The 18,224-nt window shown below is 47.7% G+C and overlaps 1 protein-coding gene and 1 pseudogene across 1 annotated transcript; both read right to left on the bottom strand.

The window, feature by feature from the left end:
• Positions 1–1,300: 1,300 nt before the first annotated feature.
• LOC121437267 (rab GDP dissociation inhibitor alpha-like) lies at positions 1,301–8,235 on the bottom strand. The gene is made up of 11 exons (XM_041637128.1): positions 8,180–8,235; positions 6,732–6,839; positions 6,481–6,580; positions 6,187–6,321; positions 5,572–5,770; positions 5,189–5,320; positions 3,939–4,038; positions 2,947–3,118; positions 2,540–2,684; positions 2,383–2,437; positions 1,301–2,288 (listed from the first exon to the last, which is right to left on the bottom strand). Exons 1-11 carry the CDS (start codon positions 8,222–8,224, stop codon positions 2,136–2,138), a joined length of 1,344 nt encoding a protein of 447 aa, XP_041493062.1. The 5' UTR covers positions 8,225–8,235; the 3' UTR covers positions 1,301–2,135.
• An 842-nt stretch (positions 8,236–9,077) lies between these two features.
• Positions 9,078–16,925, bottom strand: LOC121437143 (annotated as a pseudogene).
• Between the last annotated feature and the right edge of the window lie 1,299 nt (positions 16,926–18,224).

The following is an 18,224-nucleotide window of genomic DNA, read 5'->3' as shown; positions in this document are numbered from 1 at the left end:
TCAGGTGTCCTCATAACTTTGAAGCTATTTCCCCTACTTTGTCACAGACTGACACTTATTTGGCGGCTTGGATTTTTTTTTTACTGAGACAAAATTTCTCTGTGTAACCTTAGCGGTCCTGGAACTTACTTTATAGACCAGACTGGCCTCAAATTCACAGACCTCTGCCTGCCCTGCCTCCGAAATGCTGGCATTAAAGGCATGAACAACTACCTCTTGGTGGCTTGGGTTTTTTTTTTTTTTTTGGTTTTTTTTCGAGACAGGGTTTTTCTCTGTGGTTTTGGAGCCTGTCCTGGAACTAGTACTTGTAGACCAGGCTGGTCTCGAACTCACAGAGATCCGCCTGCCTCTGCCTCCCAAGTGCTGGGATTAAAGGCATACGCCACCACCGCGCCGGCCAGTGGCTTGGATTTTTTTTGTTGTTGTTGTTATCATCCAAGGCTAAGTATAGGTCCCTTTGCTTCCCTAGGACTGAAGCTGGCTCCTAATCCCTGCTTGAAAATTTGAGTGTGAGACTGAAGAGATGGCTCAGGCAGTGATGGGTACTAGAGAGGTACTTCCAGAGGACCCAGGTTCAATTCCCAGCAACCACATAGCAGCTCACAAGAGATTGTAACTCCAGTTCTTGGAGATCCAACTCCCTCTACCGGCCTTTGCAGACAGCAGACATGCAAGTGGTGCACATTTGTCTAAGGAAAACACCCATACACATAAAATGTTAAATTTGTATATATATATATATATATATATATATATATATATACAAATATATATACACACACACATATATATATATATATTCATATATATATATGTGTGTGTGTGTATGCATAAATCATGGAACATGTGCAGAGGTCATATTATGGAGCTGGGCTCCAAAGAGGTTGCCTGGAAAGTGCCTTTATCCATTGAGTGCTTCCCTGCCTCAGCCTAGAATAGCCTTGAACCCAAAGTCTCCACACCTAGATGCCTTCTCTATGACTTAGAAACCACTACTGCAGCTGGGCAGTGGTGGCGCACACCTTTAATCCCAGCACTTAGAAGGCAGAGGTAGGCAGAGTTCAAGGCCAACCTGGTTTACATAGTGAGTTCCTGGACAGCCAGAGCTCTTACACAGAGAAACCATGTCTCAAAATATCAAAAAGATAAAAACAAAGCCACAAGTGCAAAGATGACACAACACCAGTTGCTGATTGACCTACTTCACCCTTGAGGATACAGTTCTAATTCCAGAAGCTAAACTGCTGTATTCCTGCAAAACAACCCAACAAACTTTGAGCAAAGAACCTAAAGATCCAGATTCAGGTTTCAACAGTTTTATTGGGAGGTTTCTGTTTTCTGTGAAATACACTAGAGATTGAAGAAGGGGACACATTCACTTTGCAAGATAAGGGTTTCCCACCACTAAGGGAAAAGACATGGGGCAGGGCATACTGGGGTTTGGATCCACTTTCCCACCTCCTTCTGCTTTGCTCACATTTGCTTTTTATCAGAGAACACAACACAAAGACAAGAAATTAAAAATAGATCAACCCCCAGAGGAGGCCACACCTAAACCTTCACCCAACCCAGACTTTGCCAGGGCTGGGAGAGGCCAGTGCAGCTCACTCTACAGCCCCAGGCTGCACAGAATGGCTGAGGGACAGACAGGTAGGCTATAGTTAATAAATTAGAATAAATTATAAGGGGGAGAAGGAATGCAATTTTGTGCTGGGAGGGGTCCCTTCTCTCCAACACATAAGAGTTGGGGGAGAAGACAAAGGCCACTACATAGGGAGTAAGAACAGTGGGGGCAGAGTCAGTTTTTCCTCTACTCCTTCCTAAACAGCAGAATTAGGGTGTACATGTACACACACACATACATACATACATACACACACAGAGGAATCCTCTTTTCCTAGAACAAGGATAGGCCAAGAAAGAGGATACTATCCAACCCCCATCTCCCAAACTATCGCTAAGCTTAAGGATTTGGTTGGTGAATCAAATCAATGAGGTGGGTAATCGGAATGTGTTGGGGGAAGCAGAAGATGCTGGAAACAGGGATGTGCCCAGCCATACCATCTTCCCTGCCCCAGAGAAGGACATACAGGTTAGGGAGAGGGTAGTAGGGGCTGGATGAGGGGAGTCAGCAATCACTGATCAGCCTCTCCAAAGACATCATTCTGTTTGCGCTTCATGTTCTCAAAATCAAAGGCAGACCCAGCCATGCGTTTGTAGATATCTTTGATGTCATTGCAGGTGGTCTCAAAGTGTGTGGTGGCATCATAGGAGCAGGAACAAAACACCTGTAAATAAGCAAAGACCCAGGGCTCAGAGAAGTCAGACAGAGGATCTTGGGTGTGCATCAAGAGGCAGGGCTGACTGAGACAGGTTTCTTACCTGACTCTCAGAACCATCGTCAATGGGTTCATACAAATCACTTATAGCCACAAACCTGAAGGGGAAATGGAAGACAGAGGGAGATTAAAGTTTCACAATAGGCCTTGTCCATTCCTGGTCTTCAACCCAGCCTGCCCAGTTTGGCTCAGCCCCTCACTTCTGGTCAATGGGTTCCAACAGCTCCAATGCAGGCTCAACTTCCTTTTCCGGTTCTGCAGTCTCCACGGTGGTGCTGGCAATGGCTATGTATTTGCCCTGTGCTGCCACGTTGTGCGCATAGGAGATCATGCACACATAGATGTCTGACCACAAGAAACACTCAGTTAACATATGCCAGGGGAAATGACCACACAAAAAGGTAGTTCTTAGGAAATGGACAGGAATCTGGCCCACCTGCCCCTCCCCAGCCCAACATGCAGACAGCATTTAAACTGTCACTCTCATAAAGAGAAGGCCATCCAATCCCAGGTATATTCCATAACAAAATGTCACACAAATCCACAAGACTTCCCTGTGAGAATAGAGGCATAGCAACAGAAGGCAGTCCCTCATGGCTTGGCCTACCTGACTTCCTGTTGACCTGGTTCTGAGGGATGATAATTTGACAGGAATTAGCATCATTGGTGTTCTTGATGGGGTGGCTGAGGATACAGATGATGCGAATAACCTGGCCAGCCTTCCGTACACGGTCTAGGATGTAGCTAGGGTCACAGATCAGCTGCTTGCAGCGGGCCACCTGTAAAGGCACCAGATGACTTTACCCCTTGCTCTGTGTAGTAGTAAGCCAAGTCAAAAGTCAAGCCAGGCAGCTGAGTTGTTATCACCACCCCTCCTATGCACATAGCCCCTTTCTTGAAGCTCAGAGAGGTGAGCCCTCACATGCAGGGCTAGGTAGTGACCCTATTGCTGAAACACAATGATCACAAACACTTTTTTTGCTGTTGATAGGGTTTTTGTTTGAGTCTATTTGGCCCAAACTGGTCTGAAACTCAGGATCTTCCTCCCTGAGCCACCATACCAGGCTAAAGGATGCTTTCTTGGGCAGGGGCATATGTCTCAGTTGGTAGAATGCTTGCCTATCACACATAAAGCCTTAGGTTAGATTTTGAGCACTGCATAAACCAGGTATGTTGAAACACACCTGTAATCCCAGCATGAAGAAGGTGGAAGTGCAAGGATTAAGAGTTCATCTTCAGCTATATCGACTATTTGAAGCCAGCCTGGGATACATGATACCCTTTCCAAAAGAATGCTTTCAGGACAACAGACACAGAATGTGACTTCTGAAGATTACGTCTTGATTTAAATCCATCTGCCTCTGCCTCCCTAGAACTGGAATTACAGGCACGTACCACCTTACCTAGCAATTTGAAGGATACTTTCTGTCAACAGGAATAGCTATGTAGACTTTTATTGATCTCCCAGTTCCTAGCTATAAGGCTCTCAGGGTTAAGCAACAGCAAACTTATCAGCAATAAGGCTCCCTATGAACATAGCCCTAAAAAAAGACTAAACCTTAACTGAGCCACAGTAACAAATGCACAAGGCAAAATTACCTCTCCCTCAGATTTCACACCCACCACCTTGCCATTCTCCATGATGATGTCATCCACAGGTTTGTTCAGCATATATGTTCCCCCATAGATGGCACTCAATCTGTAGTAAGGAAAATGATGGGGAAGTCTTCTCAGAAGAATGGGGACCAAATCTACTGTACTATTCCCGCCCTACCAGTGAGATAGAGAAAACTGCCCAGGTAGGCAATAGTTAACTCCAACTATTTCAGGTATCCTTCCTATGAACTTGGGGCCCATCTTGGCATACTCCTTCCTCTCTGGAGCTTCCATCCAGAATATTCTATTTTGCAAAGGGCCAGTGAGCATAGCATAAAGGAGTAGCTCCCCAAAGAAAGAGCCCAGAAATTCAGAATAAAGGACTCTCTGGAAAAGAGCCAGCTTGCAAGAAAGCTGAACCTCAAGGTTCTGGGGTCCTAGAATTAGTACTCGTGCTACCAGGAGCTGGGGAAACTATGTTAATAGTGATCATCTCATTTACTTTGTATTTCATTTACTATTTAAATATTTTTTATAGTCACTATTTTATGTGTATGTATTTTATTTGCTCGTGTCTGTATACCACATGAATTCTTGGTGCCTGAGGAAGTCAGATGAGGGTGTTGAATTCCCTAAAACTGGAGTTATGAACAGTTGTGAGCTACCATGTGGGTGTTGGAATTGAACCTGGGCCCTCTGTGAAAATAAGTGCTTTTGCTGAGTGGTGGTGGCACATGCCTTTAATCCCAGCACTTGGGAGGAGAGACAGGCAGATCTCTGTGAAGTTTGAGGTTAGCCTGTTCTACAGAGTGAGTTCCAGTACAAGTTCTAAAGCTACAGAGAAACCCTGTCTCGAAAAACCAAAAAAAAAAAAAAAAACAAAACAAAACAAGTGCTCTTATCTGGTGAGCCAACTCTCCAGACTTTACTCTGCACTTTAATGTACTAGGGCTGTGCCCTCATTACCCAGGGATGGAACAATGTACATGAAGATTAGATGGGAAGGTAGGAGATGTCACAAAAATGCTCAAGGAGATAATTTCCATTCTTGACCTTAGTCTCTTATTTATTTCATTTTATTTTGGTGTTTCAAGACAGGGTTTCTCTGTGTAGCAGCCCTGGCTATCCTAGAACTCACAGAGATTCACCTGCCTCTGCCTCCCAAATATTGGGAGGCTTGCACTACCACCTGGCTTATTGGCCTTATTATTACCCATTAATGCCAGCTGGGAGGAAAAAAAACACATCCTCACCTTGCAAAGCCCTGGGGCAGCTCACCCAAGCCATAGAGTGGGTACAAATATGGGCTCTTGCCATACCGGGCCAAGGACTCACTGTACAACTTGATGCGGTTAATAGTCTCAAGACAGGGCTGATCTAGGTAGCTGGGGAACAAGAGAAGATGCTGTGACAGCAGCATCCCTGATCACCTTCAAAGACAACAACACCCAGCCTTCCCACCACCCTTTGTGATCTGGCAAAGGTATGGGTCAAATGGAAGAGAGGGATGGAAATGTAACAGGTGAGCTTGTAAAAGGATATGCAGGGTGGGCAGTGGATACAATAGGCAGGTATGGGGAAGGTAAGGTGCAAGCCAGACAAGGGGGCTCCTGCCACCAGCCAGCTTTCCCCTCACTCATCAGTGCGGTAGAGCGCCAAGGCGTGGCCAGTGAAATCAATGACATCTTGGCCCAGATCAAACTTCCGGTAGACATCGCGCATGCTGGTAGTCTGGGGGTCGACACCCTCAAAGGTTTTGGGGTCATTCTCATCAAAGTTTGCCACAAACACGAAGAATTTTCGGAAGCGTCGTTTTTCAAACATGCCCATCAGATCTGAAGGAAGGGTATTGAGAAGACCCTTTGTATTACTGGGACATAAAACTCCTCTTTCCACCAGAACAGGCCAAGAAAGTTGGTATCCTGGCTCCCATCAGAGCTCAGTCATGTAACCCTGCCCCACCCTTCTCAGCCTCAGTTTTTCTGTTTGTAGGAAAAGGCCCTCCCAGCTCCACTTGGGGATGTTATGGGGATCAGGTAGGCCCTCTGCCAAAAAGAAATCCTCCTCTATGAGCTTCGTTTCTGGCAATTTGCCAGGACAGATAGTACTGTCCAATAAAGGTACTATAAAGCAAGGGGCCTCCGGTACTATGTGGAGCTAAGATTAGGCTTAGGCAAATATTTTGCCGATCTTGAGAATAGTCTGCCTCCTCCTATCCCCTTATCCTCTGGTTAAGGAGACTCATACTCACTAGAAGCCAAGGCCTCAGTCTCAGTGGATGGTACTTTGTAGATCTTGCCTCCCTTGTATACAAAGCTTCCCTCTACCACCTTGAAGTCCAGATAACGAGTCACTTCTGTATACAGTAGCATCTTTACTAGCTGACCTGTGTCCAGAGAGAAGAAGGGACATCAGTGGGGCTTCCTTCAAAAGCTCTCAGTTGTCTGACTAACCTTATTCTGGAGCTTAACCCTCCCCTCTGGTCTTCCCAATCACCACTACCCCCTCAATCAACCATATACATCATCTTCTTAATCTCCCTCACCATTGGCCATGAGGAATTTTGGGATCAAGTCAACATTCCAGTCTCGGCCACGGCCCATTGACTCAGGGGGCCCTTCCAGCAACTGAAAGCGCTTATATAGCTGAAAGTAGGATAGGAAGAAAAAAAATGTCAAGGACCACCCATCCCTCTCCCACTCTCCTGCCCAGCACCTGGAAATTACTTCACCCCATGCACCTATGTGAGAAACTAACAAGGGATCTGGGTCTAAGCCTAGGTACAAGAAGCCTTACCTCCTCCAGGGGTGTGATGGAAGAGCTCTCACCCCCATAGTAGGGGTTCCGGTCCATGTGTAGCACCTTCTTACCATTCACAGACATGATGCCAGACAGTATGCATTCCTAGGGAAGGGGGTGGCATTTACAGCTATACGCCCATTTGCCTTCTGACCTGCATCCCTGATTTGTGCCTGCCACAAACCTGCCACAAATCTCACAATGTAAAGCCCTGGCTCTTGTAACGCCTAACACTGGGGAGACGGAAGATGGTTTCATGTGATGTCTCCTTTATAACCCTGCTGGGCAAAACGGTGAACTACTAGAGCATTAAAGTAGACTTAGGGAGGGGGCTGGAGAGATGGCTCAGTGGTTAAGAGCATTGCCTGCTCTTCCAAAGGTCCTGAGTTCAATTCCCAGCAACCACATGGTGGCTCACAACCATCTGTAATGAGGTCTGGTGCCCTCTTCTGGCCTGCAGGCATATACACAGACAGAATATTGTATACATAATAAATAAATAAATGTTTAAAAAAAAAAAGTAGACTTAGGGAGGCAGAGCTTCCACCAGACCCAAGGACAGTCTTCTAGCACCAACAAGCCAAGAAAGTATCCACCTGCTCTGAGCCCACAAAAAGACAAGGAATCTGGAGAAGAACCAGTTCAAAGGGTCTAAGAAAGGGAAGGCCAGACCTTGAAATCCCAGACCCCACCCTGAGCTGCTCCCCCGTCAAAGGACGGTAGCCCCTGACCCTTCTGGCCCTATCTACCGGTCCAGATTCAAGATGCAAACCAACAAGATTTAGAGGAAGCAGGGAAGACAAACACCTCACCGTCACTGTCACTGTCACTAGCCCAAGGTCAAAGGCCGAGGATATATTCAGCCTGAGATCTCCATGGAAAACCGGGTTGGGGTAGAGGGAATGTGCTAACTATCCCCCATTGCTGTTGCTTCTAGAACATTCCTTGGGTTTCCCCATCCCCTCCCAAAAGGCAGAAAGGCCGGATGAGAGCCCACCCTTGGAAAGCCCCCCATACCCAAACCTTCATACTCCATGCCCTAGTGTGATCACCACAAAATGGTGAGGGATGCTAATCAAGGATGCTAAGCAAGTGATGAGTGCGGGCGATGGGTGGGAGCTGGGTGCAACCGGTCCAGTAGGGGGAGGGGGGAGTTTTCCATCTCAGTGACACAAATAAGGAAAAGGAGAGGGGTCCGGGTTTAAGGCCTAGGGTGCGGGGGTACAGGCTGAAAGGGGGCCCTCTACGGGGACTTGAGAACATGACAGCGCAATAGAGCCGACATCATAGGGTGAGGTAGAGGGGTGGGCGCGGGGCTGACTTTGGCAGGACAGGAGGCAGGACCGCAATGAAGGCAGAATGAGTCGGGTGGCCAGAGCTCTGCATCACCACGGGGGATGGGAAAGGCAGGATGCATGGCTATGAGCGCCGGAATTGGCACTTACGGTAAGACCTGTCCCCAGCACAATCACATCGTATTCCTCATCCATGATCAGGCCTTGGTACCCAGCGCCCGCTCGGCTCCTCCTCCTCCTTCACCACAGCAGCCGCTGCCTTCGCCGCCGCACTGAACCAAAGATGGCGGCTATCAGTCGTTTCCCTATCCTTCCGCCACGTCAAAGAGTCCCTCTCCCTCTTTGGGCCCTGCCACGCCCTACCGAAATCACTGTTTCCCCCGCTTGTTTTCTGGAAGGGCTTCCGGGGCCTGAGACCCAGCACCAGCACGACTCCGGGTACGAAGACGATCTTCACGAGCCCAGAGAAATACGGGGCGGGGCGGACCCGCTGCAGGTGCTGCGCCCGTAAAGGATCCGTGCGCGGGAGCCGCGCGCCGCCCCGCCCCGTCCCGCCCAGCGCGCTCCCGTCCCGCTCCCCTGGGAGTAACAGCAAGGCCCTCTGGTGTGTTTTTGCTGCTGCCAGTATCTCATTGAGAGAGCTACCGTCGTCAGGATTCAGGAGAAATAACAAGCCTCTACCCTAACTCGTTAGAGTATCAGCTTGCTGAAGATTATCCCACCTTTCCAGTCTCACCTCCCTCCTGACAGGACCACACACCTGGGAACTTCTTCCCCTCGGTCAAGAACAAATCTACTGTCAGAAATGACACGAAGCCAAAGCCCAACACATGGCAACACGTCTTTATTTTATTAGGAAGGAAACAACAGAGCAGCCCCATCCCCGCGTCTTGACAGGCAATCCTAATAGGAACAAGTCAGAAACCCAGTTAGCACACTCTGCTCACCAGTCTTCGTAGAGGTCTCTTCCTTCTCTGGCCAGAGAAATAAACCCCAGTGTACCGCTCATTCTTAACACATCACCCAAAAACAACACCCAAGCTGGACAGACAGTTAAGTAGTCTTCACACCTCTCAAACTCAAGAAACTTCAAGTTCATTGCTGTTGCTGGAAGCTTCAAAAAGCTTTGGGAGTGAGCATTAATTACACAAAAGCACTATAAACAGCAAGGGATAGCAGACAAGGGGCAAGAATAAATAAGGGGGAAAGGAGGAAAAGGAACCCTAGAATTAATGTCCCTTCCCCTCATGATGGTGGAACCTGGAAGATTTGCCTAATATCTATGAAGAATATATATACACTTCTTTGGAAGAGAAGGGGGATAGCCCCAGGAAAGTCCCTAAGCAGGTTGAAGAGGAAGGAAAACAGGCTGAGGGTAGTATAGGGTTCATGCTATAATAGGAAGAGGACAAACCCTTCCATCCACTGTGCCAAGATGACAACCTAGACACCAACACTCCCCTCAATTCCTTTCTGACACAAGTCACACAATCTGTGTCAAAGTGATGGTGGGGCCCTTGTGGTCATCAAAGCGATCCATGGTCTTGAGGCTGAGTATCATGTGCAGGCCATAGGTGAAGATGAAAAGCATGAAGAGGGTGGTGAGCAGCCCCATCCAGATGCCTGGGGAGAAGAAGCCAGCACAGTCGCTAGCATAGGAGAACTGCTCACACCCGTCACATTGAAGGCCTGGATCTAAGAGACAAATAGACATGGATCAGAAGGGATTACAAGTTCCTACAGACAGCAAGAGCTGGGGTTCTAGAATCAGTGAACAGTCTATACCTTCAGAGATAGCACAAGGATGGAGCTCTCAGCTATATCCTCAAGCCATACTGAGATTTTCTTTTTTTTTTAAAGATTCATTTATTTATTATGTATACAATATTCTGCCTCTTATGTATGCCTGCAGGCCAGAGGAGGGCGCAAGATCTCAGTACAGATGGTTGTGAGCCACCATGTGGTTGCTGGGAATTGAACCCAGGACCTCTGGAGGAGCAGCCAGTGCTCTTAACCTCTGAGCCATCTCTCCAGCCCCCCATACTGAGATTTTCTGAGCTCTTCCTCCCTCCCCCTACTGCCACCAGCTTGGAGCCCATCCCCCTTCCAATACCTGGAAGTCGTGAAGAGTCATCTGCCAGAGTGAGGGCACGTTGGTCACAAGGAGATTGCCTTTCTTGCTCAGACTGCTGACATACTCACAGTGGAAAGAATAGATGCTGGGTCCTGTGACTTGGGAAACATTGAAATGGGCAACAGAACCATTGCTGTGGATTTCAAGTCGTTCCATGGTAAACCAGTATCGGGCAGACACTGGGTAAAAGCGACTAGCCAGAATGAATCTGGAGGTAAGAGTAGCAGAGATGTCAGATGAACAGAAAAGAATGGACATACCAGCCCAAACACACTTCAGTCACCAGAACTTACTTAAATGTCACTGTTGCACCAAAGAGTGGTTCATAGGTCAGTGAAAGCCTGCAGGACAAGGTAGAGAGATGCGGTCAGACCCTAGAAGGACCTTAAGCAAGGTCCTCCTCAAATTGGTTCCAACCTAAGCTGCCCTAGGTTCATCCTTACAATTACCTGCCAATACAGTGTCCCCATTTAGCAGATGGGAAAACTAAGGCTCTAGTCAAAACCAAATCAGGAGCAGTTGGAGGGTCAGGACCTAGGTCCAACATCTCCAGCTTACAATTCCTTCATCTGGCTGTCCTGAGTCCCCTGGACCTCTTTCAGCCCCTTCTCTTTTTTTTAAAAAATGTTTATTTATTATGTATACAATATTCTGTCTGCATGTATGTCTGCAGGCCAGAAGAAGTCACCAGACCTCATTACAGATGGTTGTGAGCCACCATGTGGTTGCCGGGAATTGAACTCAGGACCTTTGGAAGAGCAGGCAATGCTCTTAACCACTGAGCCATCTCTCCAGCCCCCTCTTTTTTTTAAGATTATTTATTTATTACATATACAGTATTCTGCCTGCATGTGTCCCTGCACCCCAGAAGAGGGTACCAGATCTCATTACAGATGGCTGTGAACCACCATGTGGTTGCTGGGAATTGAACTCAGAACCTCTGGAAGAAGAGTCAGTGCTCTTAACCGCTGAGCCATCTCTCCAGCCCCCCTTTTAGCCCCTTCTCAAAGGGCATTTAGCTGCCTGCTGAAGTTTCAGGGGTAGGAGGCCTAGAACTGGTTTTTGGCAGTTGGTCTGCTTTTTGCCCACATGTAATCCCAGGGGTTGAGCTCAAAGAAGGGCCAGGGTCCCAAGGGACTGTGTGATGATAATAACCCAGAACCCATCAACCAAGGCCTAAAAAGCATGGGAAGGCAAAACTTGTGAGAGGCTCCCTCTCCAGTAACCTCCCAGCAACATCACCCTGTGATACTTTCACCAACTCCTTGGTGAACATACCACAGAAAGACCTTCTTCACCCTCAACACATGTACACCTGATCCTACATTCTTGCCCTGTACTGTGCTCACAGTGGCAAGAAGGCCATGTATGATAACAGTCCTTTCTTCCCTGCCTAGTACCCTTACACAGCAAAGGAGTCGTTCCAGAAGGAGCCAGTCAAGTTAAGATTCTCCACACCAAATGTGAGGGAAGTCAAGTCTTTCCACTCGTCTTTGTATGCCACAGAGAAGTTTTGTGCCCAGAACAGGATCCTTGGAACAGTGTCATTGTAACTCACAGGAGGATGGATCATAGGTGCTGCCACCTGAGTCTGAAGCAGCTGGCGACCTAGACCCCCAGTCACCATGGGTACATCACGGGCCACCTGCAGAAACATTCAACAACCTTTCTTTTAACAGTCCTAAAAACAAAGCCTAATCTACTGTAATGATCTTCCTCCCCATTGGGTACCCTGTACACCATCTAAAAGTCCCTAGCCCTGATATTCCATCTCCTTAAACTTATGATCATTTGCAGCAAGTGTGCATGAACACTGCCCAAGTGGTTCACAAACGAGATGGAAAAACGGCCCTGTGGATAGAGGAAGCAATCCTTTGTCCACTAATCTCCTAAGTTGAGGACTCCTGGGAGGCCCCGCCTGCGACATACCCTTCCATCTCCAGGCACACTCACCAATAACCTCACAACCCCATGCCCCAGGGCCCCTGCTAGAATAGTACATACTCTAGAAGGGCAGACTGCAGTAAGAGCCGCGGTGTAAGGGACTTCTTCAGACTTGAGTGTGCTCAGTACCTGTCCAATGACCTCATCTGAAGAGTGACAGGAGAACACAGAGCCAAGTCACCAGGTAGTATGCTTAAATACTCCCCACTCTCTGCTTTATAGAGACCTTCTAGACCTTGAGAAAATCAGTGCTGTTAGTCTCTACTGAAGACCCCTAAAACAAGGTATTTCTCCTCCTACCCACTGTGCCAGTCTCTCTGGGGACATCTGTGGCCTTAATCATTGACTCTATAATGCCAAGCCCAACCTTAAGTGAAACAAAATATATAGTGATATAGACAACTCCGTATCTACCCAACTCCCTTTCCATGCAGATAGACTGTCCTTTACAACAAAGACAAGTCCTCCTAATTGCTTTGTATAACGTTAATGGTCTATTAAATCCATCGAATCATTAGACCTGTGCAGAAACTAGGTTCCAGGGTTCTTACACAGAGGGTCATAAGCCACCTCTGTCAGGTGAAGCTGACTACAGAAGCCAGCCACTATGTCCCTACTCAGCTGTTAGCTGCTCTGAGAAATGGGGCCACCCTTGTAGTAAAGAGAAACCAATTCTATCTTCCTGGCCCAAAGGCAAGATGAGGAAATAAGTCCTCTGGGACCACACTCACCATTGCCTGTGAGGACCTCCCTGGGCGCCATCAGACCGGAGCTATGGATAAGAAGAAAGCAAGAGGCCTGCAGGTTGCTCTTCACTTAAGCTTGCCTGGAGCAGTTCAATGTGGCTCACTACCTTTCTCTCAGCCCTTCCAGCATCTCCTTCCCTACTAGCCCCACTCCCCAAGCCTGTGCACTTCAGCTGCTGCCCTGACAGCCATGAAGAGGCCCAGCTCAGCAGTAGCAGCTAGCCCCTATACTTCTATTTGCTTCAGTGCCCCTGCCTGGAATCCCATTTCTCTTTCCCCATTTTGCAGGTACAGCCCCTGTCCACAGTTCTATAAAGAGGGCCTTAGTGGGTGAAAAGGTTTTTCTACAAGTAAGGGCCATGTCTGCCTCATTTCTGGAGGTCCAATAGGCATAATTCAGTGGTGGATACTTGTAAGTCACAGCCTGACAGGAAGTTATTCCTGTCTCTTCTGGGCATACAAGGAACTTTCTGGAACAGTCTGAAGGTGAACATATGGTGAGGGAATATTTGTCTCAACTCTCCCCAAAGCTCACAGCCTAGGATTTTACCCATCTCTTGAAGTGCAAGGCTGGAAGCTGTGCCACCCAGGCTGTACCTGGCTGTGTAGGGCAGACGGATAAGCAGCAGGGCAGGGAGGCTGGCATTGAGCTTCAGTTCCTTTAGGGTAGCTAGATCCACATGCAGGGGACTAGCCCCAAGCTTCTCCTGAAGGTAGGTGGTCAGAGTGCTGATTGCATACCAGTCCACAGCGGGAAGCACCAGTGAGGAGGGGGCCAAATCCAGGGCATTCTGAAGTTAGGGGAGAGGTGAAAGGCAAAGTAAGCCAGAGAACAATGGGCCTAATAACCTCTAAAAACCTTGCCTGGAAAGCCACACCCCACAGAGATCTTGCAACGGGTTATAAAGTAAATGTCTCACATCTGACACTCAGATCCCAGGCCCTCTACCCTCAAAGCCTCTGGTCCTCTCTCTGGGAGAGAGAGTACAGAATGTATTATCATCTGTCCTCTTAGCTGGGGCTGTGAGCAGACCCTTACCTCCAGGTTAGAAAAGGCACTGTCCTGCTTATTTCCAAACACACCACCGTATGCTGTGAAATCCTCAATGCTTAGCTAAAAGGGAAGCAGAAGAGAGAGATATCCTAGGAGGCTGGGCAAGGAATGCAGGGGCGAGAATTCTCAGGGCTAAAAAAACATTACAAGTTAGATTTGGCGTGTAGGGAGGACAGTTAACCACCAGCACTTGTGGTAGGCGTGAGTGGAAAGCTCACTCTTTCCTCCCCAGTACTCTGAGGGCAGGGTGACAAGACATTGAAGGTAAGTCATAGGGTTGGGAGATCTACAGACAGTTGATAAAGTACAAAACAAGAGTCAGCCAGCAAGAACTGGGAAGGGAAGCTGGGGAAGAGGAAGAAGACAGCAAAGAACATTTATTGCATGCCTCCTAAGAGGGAAGTAGAAGTCAGAGTAAAGGAAAACTTCCATGTTTAGTCTGGATAGGATCCTTTTAAGGGGAAGAAGTCCTTGCTTGCCCCACCATTTTTGGTGGGATTTAGGAGAGAGGAAAATAATGAAACACAATGGAGGAAACTGGGACTTCTGAGCTCCCAGGACCCCAGTAACTCCAATCTCATGCCCTCCCTCTACAGTTTGTAAGTATCTTAGTCCTCCTCCCTTCAACCACCAGCTAGCTTCCTCTGACTTTTTCCAGTTAGGACCAGAAGGAATCTTAACCAGGTTCCCTAAACTCATTGTGTTTAGTATACATAAGCCTAGCCTCCTTTCCTAGCCTCGTCTTCTTCTATACTTTCCTATACTCTGTATTACACATGCAAGGTTTTGTTGTACTCAGAACTGCCACTAATCTTTCCTCTAGTGGCTCCATCTCTAGGCAACCTAGCAGACCATCTCGTACCCGGGACCCTTTCATTCACTAGGCTCTGGTCACACAAGCACTCCCTTGCCTAGGGCCTTTACACCTGCTACTTTCCTGACAGTAATGTCCCTCCTCAAGTCACATGACTCCCTCCTGCTAACAAGATGTTACCTACTGAGACCCTGCCTGGCCACACTGTTATCTAAAACAGTGTCCTTCCTTATTGTGTTGCCTTAGCCTTCTTCCTTCTATAGACTAAAGGACTGACATTGTCCGATTTAGCTCATTTTTTTAAGCTTTAGACCAGGCTGGCCTTGAACTCAGTGAGAGCTACCAGCCTTTGCCTACCAAGTGATGGAATTAAAGGCGTGCGTGCACCACTGCCACCAGGCTCCAATTTAGCTCTTAACCACTTGCCTTCACAAGAGTGTCTACTTCCTAACACATACTAAGCACTCTATCATTGGCAAAAGAAGGAAATACCCTAAGATTGGGAGACTGTGGCAGATGGTTATCTTCATTTTACACTTAGAAACTGTGGTTTACAAAGATTATTCCATATGCCCCAAGGCCAAAACAAGTGATAGGACTGAGTTCCAGTCTTCCCTGTTATTTAATACCTTTTGAAAGGACCATTGACTAACATAATCACCACTATCAGCAGACACAGCAACAGAGGGAGGCCACAAACAAAATGAGCCAGCCAGGCCACTAAAGAGGAAGGGACAAGCAGAGACTTGACACCCTCCTGAACAATAACTTTATACTGCACTAGAACATTCTCATAGTCCATACTCCTGCTCTGGGTGTACACACCTGGAGTGAAAGCAAAATAGAATGCTGGCTCAGCACAAAACTGGGGGATAGGTCTGATACCCCCAAGCTGGAAGCATTGTATTATGCTATCTCCAAATCTGGACCTTCAGCAACTCATTTTACCTCTTCAACATTACTTTCATTAGTGGTTAAACCAAGAAAATGATATCAGTTGAGCACAGTATATGTAGCTAAATAAAGAGTCATTCTCCAGTTATTCCTATTACAATTGTAACAGTTAAAAATTACAATTCTAAACCGGGCGGTGGTGGCGCATGCCTTTAATCCCAGCACTCGGGAGGCAGAGGCAGGCGGATCTCTGTGAGTTCGAGACCAGCCTGGTCTACAGAGCTAGTTCCAGGACAGGCTCCAAAGCTACAGAGAAACCCTGTCTCGAAAAATAAAAAAAAAAATTACAATTCTACCAACAATTAGTTATTGGGCAAGTCACTGATCTTTCCCCAAAGTGAATCTTCTTATCTGTGATAATTCCCCCACATGCTGAGACACCAGAAAATAATGCTGAGTACTAGATAGGTATCTGATGTTTGACTCCTTGCTTCCTAAATCAAGTCCTTGCCATTTTCATGGGTCTCCTATTCCCACTGAAGCATATTCTACAAATCTTCACGAAAATCTAGCCACACCTGCTTACCTGTGGGACAAGGTCACCACACTTGGGGAACCAGCAGTGGGGGTGGGGCGGGGTCTGCCTCCCGGTGACAAAGACATAGACTGGGGCAGGCTCACCTTGTCCTGCAGGAACAGCAGTACATTGCGGGGGCCCAGTTCCAGGGCAGGGTCTAAGTAGGTAGAAAGCTGCATATCGCTGGTGATATGGCCCTCATGTGTGTCGGCCACAGGAGTCCACAGGTCCCTAGAAACGGACAGAAGATAAACTGTCAGATGTGATTGCGTGGCTTGAGATCCTAAGCCCATGGGCGCCCGGCTTCACGTGGGTGGGGGAGGCTGAGAGCTCAACACTGGTCGTCATGAAGCAAGCCCATGAATAAGAGACAGACTCCATCTGGGCCTCGAAGCCCCGGCCAAGGACAGCTCTGGAGTTCAGCGAGGGCGGCTCATCCCCTGCGGCACACAATACCATCCTCACGAACCCCACCTGGCCCGGCTCAACTCGGCCGGGCCCAGCCCGACCCGACCTGTCCCAACCCGCTCACCGGTCACTCGACCACAGTACCAGTGGCACCTGCTGCTCAGTGGCTACTGCCGCCGCCGCCACCACCGCTACTGCCACCAACGACAGAGGCAGCCACAGGACTGGGAGCCGCTGTGTTCCCATTCGCATCCGAGACACCACTGTTGCCGCCATCATACCCTCAGCCTTCAGTGCTTGGGCCTCCGAGGCCGCTGCAGATCAGATGACCATCACCTCCACCCGAGCCCCACCCCCATCTATCTGGGCGGGGCCTTCTCCCATACTCTGCTGTGATTGGTCCAAGATCGTGGCACTCATGACCACTCCTTCTCACTGGTTGGTTGTACGTGTCTCCAGTCACGCACGCTCTAAGTGAGAAAGGAGGCAGAACCAAGCGCTACTGCCTGCTACCTGGCTCTGCTGGGCGGGGTGGTTCTATAGCGCCCCATTCTCTAATATTTTTTTCTGTTTTCGTCTTAAAAATAGCAAAACTGGATTTTTTTTTCTAAAGATAGACCCTTTGTCTGGTACAGATGAAAAGCTGAAATCACTTAGAATAAGAAGAGGGTCCACCGTACCATCAGAGAACAACAGCCAGCACTTAAAATGGGCAGGTTGGAGGAGGATCTAGGAATTAGAACAGTTGCAGCTTCAGAAAGGAAGGGAAAACCCAGGCGGTAACCCGGTCTGAAGGACAACATTAAGTAACAATGTCAGTATCATTTGCCACTAAAAATCGGGCAATACGGTGAGAGCAGAGAACACTGTTTCTTTTTACTTAGCAACACTTGCCAACTTGAGCAAGGGCGATCCCACTATAAATCAGGGGAGACTCCTTGTGGGAGGAGTATCCTTCTTTGTGATATGACTGAGAAGGACTGACAGCTAGAGTCACAAAATGGAAGTCACCGGCACAAACAAACTGACTTTTATGTTCTGTTTTTTGACACAGGGTTGGAGTATGAACAAAATTCACTATACAAACCTCAACCTTTTAAGTGCTAGGATTACAACTGTGAGCCACCAAACATGCTTTATTTCTGAACCATTTTTATTTCTTGGTCTATTGATTACCTTTACAAACACTAAATTCATTCCCACAGTACTACAAAAAGAAAAAGAAAGAAAAATAAAAAAGGAAGAGTATAACCAAATCTTGAACTCTCCAAACATATGTGATTAATCTAGATGGTTCTCCAACCCCCAAAGACACTGTAAATGCGTCTTAATTTGGAAACAGGGACATTTTTGTTCATTTGCTTTTCAAGACAAGGTTTCTCTATGTCCCTGGCTATCCTAGAACTCACTCCATAGACCAGGATGGCCATGAGCTCACAGAGATACCCTGCCTCTCTCTGCTCCTGAGTGCTGGGATTAAAGGCATGTGCCACCACCGCCCGGGTGGAAACAGACAGGGTCTTTGCACATATAATCAGTTTATAATAAACTCATACTGACTGCTAAAGTCAAAATATGGAAGGATGGGCCACAGTCTGATGATTGGTGTCATTATAAAAAGAGG

Source organism: Microtus oregoni, unplaced genomic scaffold (assembly GCF_018167655.1).
Source record: "Microtus oregoni isolate MIOR12 unplaced genomic scaffold, Mior012 000050F_ref0000143, whole genome shotgun sequence".
In the NCBI taxonomy this organism is placed as follows: domain Eukaryota; kingdom Metazoa; phylum Chordata; class Mammalia; order Rodentia; family Cricetidae; genus Microtus; species Microtus oregoni.
Note: the sequence above shows the minus strand (reverse complement) of the source record. Positions and strands in the feature narration are given on the sequence as shown.